The sequence below is a fragment of the Astatotilapia calliptera genome, chromosome 20, assembly GCF_900246225.1.
Source record: "Astatotilapia calliptera chromosome 20, fAstCal1.2, whole genome shotgun sequence".
Lineage (NCBI taxonomy): Eukaryota > Metazoa > Chordata > Actinopteri > Cichliformes > Cichlidae > Astatotilapia > Astatotilapia calliptera.
The window spans coordinates 2,484,382-2,492,840 of record NC_039321.1 but is presented as its reverse complement, the minus strand read 5'-3'; the positions used below and the strand labels follow the sequence as shown (position 1 = coordinate 2,492,840).

The 8,459-nt window shown below is 45.2% G+C and overlaps 1 protein-coding gene across 6 annotated transcripts in view; it reads right to left on the bottom strand.

Moving 5' to 3' along the window:
• Window positions 1–8,459, bottom strand: part of sulf2b (sulfatase 2b) — a 120,323-nt gene continuing 111,864 nt past the window's right edge. For 3 of the 6 annotated variants that reach the window (XM_026155034.1, XM_026155035.1, XM_026155037.1), the window contains 10 exons: window positions 7,527–7,719; window positions 7,348–7,444; window positions 5,322–5,416; window positions 5,183–5,242; window positions 4,893–5,062; window positions 4,476–4,618; window positions 3,051–3,174; window positions 1,607–1,643; window positions 1,392–1,448; window positions 1–318 (listed from right to left, as the gene is read on the bottom strand). In XM_026155034.1, coding sequence (XP_026010819.1) covers window positions 288–318; window positions 1,392–1,448; window positions 1,607–1,643; window positions 3,051–3,174; window positions 4,476–4,618; window positions 4,893–5,062; window positions 5,183–5,242; window positions 5,322–5,416; window positions 7,348–7,444; window positions 7,527–7,719 — 1,007 coding nt within the window. In that variant the 3' untranslated portion in view covers window positions 1–287. The remainder of the gene's footprint in view (window positions 319–1,391; window positions 1,449–1,606; window positions 1,644–3,050; window positions 3,175–4,475; window positions 4,619–4,892; window positions 5,063–5,182; window positions 5,243–5,321; window positions 5,417–7,347; window positions 7,445–7,526; window positions 7,720–8,459) is intronic. The other 3 variants (XM_026155038.1, XM_026155039.1, XM_026155040.1) reach the window with 3 other exon arrangements.

Genomic DNA, 8,459 nt, shown 5'->3' with positions numbered 1-8,459 from the left:
CATCCCCATCCTCCTCCTTCTTCTTGCTCCTCCACATGGTGCTCCCCTCCTTGTCAAGGGAGGAAGAGGAGGAAGCGGGAGCACCCAGTGGAAGGGTGCGTCGACTATTTTGTCCCAGTGTCTCCCTGAGCGGCAGGGTGGGAGGTCCTGGTGATGTCACATAGACTAAAGAAGCTGATTGGCTGACAGGTGAGGCGGAGCCGTGGTGGTCAATTGGTGATGATGTCTTGACGACCACGCCCTCCACCTTCGAGCTGATGTGGGTGGAGTTCAACCAATATAAAGGTTTAGCCCTTCCATCCATCCCAGATCGGACCCCTGTTTGGACACACACACACACACACACACACACACACACACACACACACACTCAGACTTGAACCACAGTTGTGTGTCTGCACTGAGAGTGTGAGTTACAGTAGTTACAGCAGAGAGGCCATGCAGGCAGCAGCACAGGAGGCGGCTCAGACACAAACGCGCTTTATTAAGGTTGTTTGCCAAACAGCACAAGTCAGTAAATGAATTACACTCTCTACTTTTAGGTTTCTGCACCTTCAGGCTTTCACTTTTGATAAAACCAGAACATCTAACACATCATATGAGTTATTTCCTGCTGCTGGTAACAATTACACTCCTCAGTACTCATGTGGACGCAAACAGACATCAGTTAGCATTTCCACCGGCAGTGTTTTATTTTGAAATTCAGGTCATATTTACACTTCCTTTGGATAGAAAAACCTATTAGCATCAGTAAAGGTTGATCCATCACTCTCAGGTCTGTTTTTAGTATAACAGCTGGAAGTTATTTTGAGACCTGAAGGAGACATATGACCTTCGACCCTTCGAAGTCATCCTGTCAGCCACTTGCAGACCTCTTTCAGCAAGGCTGAAGTCCTGCAGTGACACTAAGTGCAAACATGAACTTTTGTTTCAAACTGGCTTAAATTTATTGTGAAAGATCATTGTTGTTAGCGAGAGCTGGGCTCTGGTTGAAGCTCACTCCAGTGTGAGGTTATAGCTCAGTGTGATATTTGAGCCTGTCAAAGTGGAGCTGGAAATGTCCTCCAGTGTCTGAGGAACAACATTCAGATGAAATGAGCCAAACTGTGGTGCGTGCCCACATTTCTCCACACCAGGACAGCGGTCATGTGCTTCTACTCGCCACATTTGCCTCACTGTGTACTTCAAGTGCAGGTGGACAGGCCGAGACTTCAGCTGAGCTGAGAACCGTCCAGAGGTGCACGAGGAGACCAGCTTGTTTAACTCAACTAAGGCTTTTACTGTATTTATTTATTTTTATTCACATCTCTACTGTATGTTACAGACACACAGTTAAAGGCAGTAAGCAGCATGCAGGTCAGATGAAGAGGAAAATGAGGAGGAAGACTCACAGGGTTCGAGACGATGAAGGTTTCTTGACTCTCTGCCACTTCCTCCTCTCAAACAGCCTGATGCAACAAACACACACCATGTTACACACACACACGCACACACTCTCTCTCTGCTTCACCACCAGCAGCCCTCAGCTCCATCAGGAAATCATGCAGCATTCAGAGCAGAAAAACATTATATACGAGCGTGTGTGTGTGTGTGTGTGTGTGTGTACCTGTAGTCATGAAAGCTGCCATGTGCCCGGCCTCCTGCTGAAAAGACAGTTTGATTGGTTGATGAGCAAAGGCAAGGCCACTTGTGATGAGGTATTTTGTTGTCCCTGATCATCAAGTACAGCAGCATCATGTGATCACTCAACTTGACAAGGATCATCTGAATGCACACACACACTGCAGTGTAGTGGTAAGACCACACACCTTTGGAGTGGGAGTTGCAAGTTCGATTCCTACCCAGTATCCAGTAAGGGTCCTAAAACTAAGCCCTGGAATGGCGAGGCTGCGTCTGCAGCCTGTGTGCAGCTCGGACACAAAGCATTTCTCTGTATGATTGTGTATGTGACGAATAATGTTGTTTGTTGTTGACTTGTCACAATGAGAAGCTGGAATTAAGTTAAGCGTTAAGTTGCTGCTGATGCTCACCTTTTTCAGTAATGGAGTGCCACAGGGCTCTAACTTTGGCCCATTGCTATTGACTATAAATGCATCTTTCCATCTCTTCTGATACAATTTTAAAAGCTTCATCCTTTTCAGGGAGCCTATCCCAGGAGTCATGGGATAGGGATAGACTTGTCTAACATAGAGACAGACAACCATTTACACCTATGGGCAATTACCAAGTAACCTAATCCCACTAACTCCGAATTTCAGTGTGTAAGCAACTGTACATTGACAATAAAAGTTCAAATTCTAAGTCTAATTGAATGTCTTTGAACTTTTGGAGTAAGCCAGAGTGCCTGGAGAGAACATGCAAACTCCACATAGAAAGACCAAAGCCTGATGCTGGAATCGAACTCAGGACCTTCTTACTGTGAGGCAACAGTTCGAACCACCGTGCTTTTTAAAAATTTTAAAACCTGTATCTTTATTTTAAATTTCAGAATGTTCACATCTCGCTGGAACCCTGAACAGCTTAAAACCTTTGAGGCAGTGTTGCAGCCACTGGCTCTTAATTTGAATCCAGGCTAATTTTGTGGGAAGCACAGACACGCCGCCATGAATACTGGCTGAACAGGTCTGACGTACTCTGCACCTTTTTAAAAAGAACAAAGAACCCTGAAGCTGCTTTCTCTCGCAGAAAACTTCATTGCTGAGAAGATTTCTTATGTTCTCAAAGCTGCCTTAGCAACAACATCTCTATCCCCACGACAGTGAACCAGCATTAAAGTGAATTCAGCCATCAGTATAGCAGAGCACAGGCTCTGAGGCTGCTGAGGGAACAAATGCTGTTCAGTCACATCTGCAGGTGGAAATATGCAAATGCATAAAGCTGCTGTCTGAATTGCAGAAGTACAGCAGCTCCAACTGAGCGTTGGAGTTAAAGTTGACAGTCTTCATATTTTTGAGGAAGAATAGTGAAACAGTTCCAGAGTAATAAAAACTGTGCTGTTTAGCAGCAGCTATATGAATGACGTTTGTCCAAGGTGTGTGTGTTTGTCTTACCTGGTTCCACTGAGCGCGTGCGAGGATTACACTGTTTGTGTCCCTTGCACCCTCTGAGCTCCATCAGCTGCACGTGGAGCTGATTGAGAACCGTCCGATCTAAAGAGCTGACAGCATTTATCAGCTGGAAGCAGAAATGAGGAGACAAAGAGAGAGGCGGTAGTTTGTGTGGTTTGTGTTCAGGTAAATTAGATGAGGTGTATCAGCCCAACAGCCGTGGGGCCTCAGGAACTCCACATTTCTGCTGTCATGCAAGTTTCTTGGACGCGTGCATTGTGAGTGTGACTGTCGGGCTGAATGTGTGTCATTTATAAATGAAAGAAATATGCAAACCTGTAGAAACATCGTGTCTCAGGGAAACACTGAAAAACTAGTTTACACATTTTTACTTCTGGGCTGGACGACTGTAATTTGTTATTATCAGGACTTCCTAAAAGCTCCCTGAAAAACCTTCAGTCTTAAATAATCAGGCCCCATCTTATCTTAATGACCTTGTAGTACCATATCACCCTATTAGAGCACTTCGCTCTCGCTCTGCAGGCCTACTTGTTGTTCCTAGAGTATTTAAAAGTAGAATGGGAGGCAGAGCCTTCAGTTTTCAGGCCCCTCTTCTGTGGAACCAGCTTCCAGTTTGGATTCAGGAGACAGACACTATCTCTACTTTCAAGATCAGGCTTCAAACTTTTTGCTAAAGCATATAGTTAGGGCTGGACCAGGTGACCCTGAATCCTCCCTTAGTTATGCTGCAATAGGTGTAGACTGCTGGGGGATTCCCATGATGCACTGGGTGCTTCTTCTTCACTCACTGTGTGTTTATTCACCTCTCTGCATTTAATCATTAGTTATTATTCATCCCTAACTTCTTCCACAGTGTGTTTTTGTCCCGTCTTTCTCTCCTGACCCCAATCTGGTTGTGGCAGATGGCCTTCCCAGGAGGTTTCCTGTTAAAGGGACGTTTTTCCTTCCCACTGTTGCCAAAGCGCTTGTTCACAGGGGGTTACTTTACAATATAAAGTGCCTTGAGGCAACCCAGGCTATGTTTTGGAGCTTTCATTTCCAGATGTCTCCTGAACGTATCACACACAGGCGGTCGCACAGTAGAGGTCGGCTGTAACACTCACTGAATGCTTTAGATGAGAAGACTGCAGCTTTCTTGAGAACAACACGATTGTGTGAGTGAAGTCATTTCTCACAGGAAACCGAAGATTAAAGATGATGATGAGATAGAACATGACCACATATTTTTCACGAGGACCAGTTTGACTTTTAGACCCCCCCTCCCTTTCACAGACCTGCTTGAGGGTTAAAGCCACAATGAGGTTAGAGTTTGGGACTTTGGGAAGCATTTATGTCATGGGAAGCATGTCAGCGAGCTAACGCAGGAAATCAACACCTTTAAGCTAAAATCAGAAAACTGCTCTGTACCTGGTACGGGTCTGTGTTGAGGTCAAAGTACTCCAGGAAGCCAGTCGCAAACTCACAGAACAGGAAGTTGTGGGACTCGTTGATGGTCCTCAGACACCAGTACGTGTTGTTGTTGGCACTGGTGCAGGCGCAGAATGAACCCACTGCAACACACACACCAACACAAACACACACATATTCATTAACAATATTTTTCTTGCTGTGCTGGTTAAACCCGAAGAACGAGGAGATTTTTAGAAAGTGTGGTTCTCGGTTTGGGACAGCACTTTGATGGCGTTATTTATAAGCACAGCACAAACACAGATCACAGCAAACTCTTTTAGTGGCTGCAACAACAACGATCGAAAGCTCAAACATCGTGATGTCGAAACGCTCAGGGTTGTGATGATCATCACAAAGTAAAGCAGTGGCTCTTACACGTCCAGAACGGCGCCGTGTGCCAGTGCTGGTTGTCATGAGTGAAGCAGGTGAGTCCTGGCATTGAACACGTGTCATTGTTTCTGATTCTCTTGATCATCTTCCTCATCTTCTTCCTCCTCTTCTGCTCCTTTAGAAGCCACGCCTTCTTGTCCCGAGCCCCGGCCTTCCTGCTCACACACACACACGCACACGCACACGCACACACAGATAAAGCTTGTAGGATGTAGCTGCCCAGGGCCATTTATGTAAAAACACAGCGTGCTGGCTTATCGCCACAATGGTCTCACCTGAACGGATGCAGACTCCCTCCTCTGTACCTCAGTTTGTTCTTCAGTTTGGATTTGTACCTGAGAAACACAAACGTCACATCGCGTTTAATCACATGCATGAATCTAAAACTGTGGCGTGCACTTTTCTGCTACTTACAGATATTTACTGCAGTCACACTCCTGGGGGCGGGCCTTCTTCAGGTGACCTCTGACCTCTCTCAGGTTCTTTATCTTCGTCTGCAGAGTCTCAATCTGAGAGAATGTCACAGGTATCATTCAGAGCCACTAATAATATTCTGCAGAACCTTAAACTTACTTCACTTCTGCGGCGTCGGGTGTGAGCTGGGATTTTTAGAGCGACATCCCAAACTTTTTAAAACAAGCGTCACTGCTGTAAGTCTTTTTCACTCTCTAACTTACTGTTTTGATTGGCTGGGTGAGCACGACTGGTTGCCTAGATGCTGCAGATCTTGTTAGCTGGATGAACCAATTAGTCCTATTTCATTCATTTACAACTCCCAGGTTTACCTGACAGGTGTACCGTGTTGTGCACACCTGACAGGAGCCGGGGCTGCAGTCCAGCAGACAGCAGCATCCCAGTCTGTAGCAGGAAGTTGTAAACCAATGAGGTGGAGAGAGAGAGGAACCCGGCAGACTCAGTTATCTGTCACAGAATCATTCACCCGGAACAGCGGGCAGCTACAGTCTGCACAGACACGGAAACGCTAACCTGCCAGGAGGCAGGGCTGCTAATGTTATCCACACTCTGCACATCCCAGCACCTAGAATAGGATCAGATCAATGAACAGTGTAATCACTGGTGTAATCACTGGTGTAATCACTGGTGTAATCACTGCGATCACTGACTTTTAAATGTGCCCTGTGTTTAACCTTTCCCATTAAATTGTGCTTAACTCATTCACTGCCAGGGTTTTTGAGCATTTTCACTCATTTTTGAAGAGCCACAGAAAACTGTGTGTTATGATCATATAAATGCTGAACCTACCAAAATGAAGAACAGACTCTCTTCTTCCATCCAAAAAAAAAAGCTTGTTTCTACCATTTTCCATTCTTTAGTAATCAGCTGTAGAAGAGAGGTGGGTTCCACCAAAAATGCCTGTTTTGACCACAAAAAGGGAGAAAACGAGCTTACTGTGAAAAATACATTTCAAGCAGTCTGATGTTCACTGACAAGCTGCCCGAGGTTGTATTCTAGCCCCTCCCATTGGAAACGTAATTGACGTCTATAGACGTCAATGGCAGTGAATGAGTTAATTTGGACTGTTTTCTTACTTTTATACATGACGACTAATTTGATTGATTATTCTGCTGCTTTATAAACCGACTCCACGACACTTGCCTCGCACATGCACAACCCCAGGGTTTTGTTAGGTCGGGCGTACGGTGCAAAATCTGTGCCTGATCAAACATGCAGATGGATCGTGGGGAAGCGAAGCGGCTCAAGCACTTTATGAACATCCTCCCTCCACCTTTCAGAAAAAGCTGAGTCAGGAGCTTCAAAGCTCGAGGACAGTTCAGTTTAAAGGGACAAGAGCGCACTGACTGATTCAACATCTCAGCACTACTGTGTCTGCATGTGACTGTGGGACGTTATTTCAGGTGGAAATATCACTAAATAAACCAGAGCTTCAGGGGGTAATTCACAAAAAACCTTTAAGCAGGAGACTAGGGTTTAGGTACCAGCACTACCTTTGGAGAAGGTCAAGTTTAGATTAAATTAAAGCCTTTAAAAAAGTTGTTTTAAAATCTGTTCATAGTCACTAAAGTTGTGAAGTGTTTTGGTTGTTGGCAGCTTAGTTTGTTGAACCCGGAAGTCACAAGCGAGTGATGGATCTCACCGTGAAGCAGTGATAGTGACCTGTCAATCACGAGGTAGGGCGGGCCTAAAATGTGCCTTCCTTTATGTTTTTGACTCTAACAGGTCCAAAATCTTCAGAACCAACAGGTTAGAAATGATAAGACTTAAAAAGAAAGAAAGCAAAACCATCAGCAAAGTGTGTCCTCAGGTCAGAGATCAAATACAGAAGAGAAGAGGCCGTCAGACAGAATGCTCCTTTAATGCGCTTCATGTCCACCTCACATACAGTTTGTGGTCCCAACAGTGCAGAGACGCTAACTCGTACTGCTGTGTGGCTTTTACAGAAACGTGAGAAGGACGTTACCTCGTGGTCGATATGCAGCTTGTGGTCCTTCCAGGCCTGCAGGGACTGATACACTCCCGTGTCACACTTCACTGTTGCATTAGACAGGATGGAACATCTGCAGGAAAACAGATTTAATATCAGTCGTATTTGGTTAAAGAGCATCATATCATAACACGAAAAAAACAAGCATTACTGACCGGTGAGTGACTTTGACAGAGTTGGGTGTGACCACGGCGTTGGGATCTCCTCCCATCCCGCTAAACTCGTCCTCAGACTCGTCTCTCATTGGCTGATCCCAGCCTGCCAGGCTCTGGTTTCCAGGGTAATTGTTCGTCATGGAGAGAGAGCGGCTGTAACGGTTCCTGGAGTAATTCTTCAGGGCTTTGAACTCTGACAGACAAACACAATTAAGCTCATCACCTCAGCGAATATCACCACTGAGAAGAATAAGAAGTTTATCATCACACTGCTCTTGCCCTACACAATAAAATCCACTTCCTGCAGTCTCTAAGTACACGTTTACATGCCTCAGTGTTACAGTAATGGCTAAACTAAAGCTCATCATTGACGGAGAACCTCAAATATCTGCATCTCTACCACCATAAGGGTGATGCAGTGCTGTCCTCAGACATTAGAGGTCAGCATCACACCACAAAGTGGAAGCTGCGGCCTGAGAACAACAGCTCTGAAACAGGAGAAACCAGGTTATCTCTAAATCTAAAAACATCTTCGCTCACAGCCTCTTCACAAGAAAGAAAGGGAAATAGAAAAGTCATTAAAGGAAAGGTTGGAAGCTCTGGTGGCAAGCTGTTGGAAACTGACCTAAAAAGAAATTAACTTCTTTATTCGTTACACGGACTTAAGAGTCGATCCTGTTCCTGCTTCAATTTAAGGAATTAAGAAAGGACATTTTACCACGTGTGCTTGCATGCACATGGTAAACAAACCCAGCCTCGTGCACAACAGTCACTGCTCCGAGTGGTGCTGTGAAAAACAGCTGCAGGACTTAAATTTATGCTCTAATGTGACATCTGAACAAATCTGACAAATGGATTATTTAAACATGTGGGCCTCCAACCACAGAGTTCAAAGTAGCAATCCATCAGACACAGGATCAGCCAAACACACTG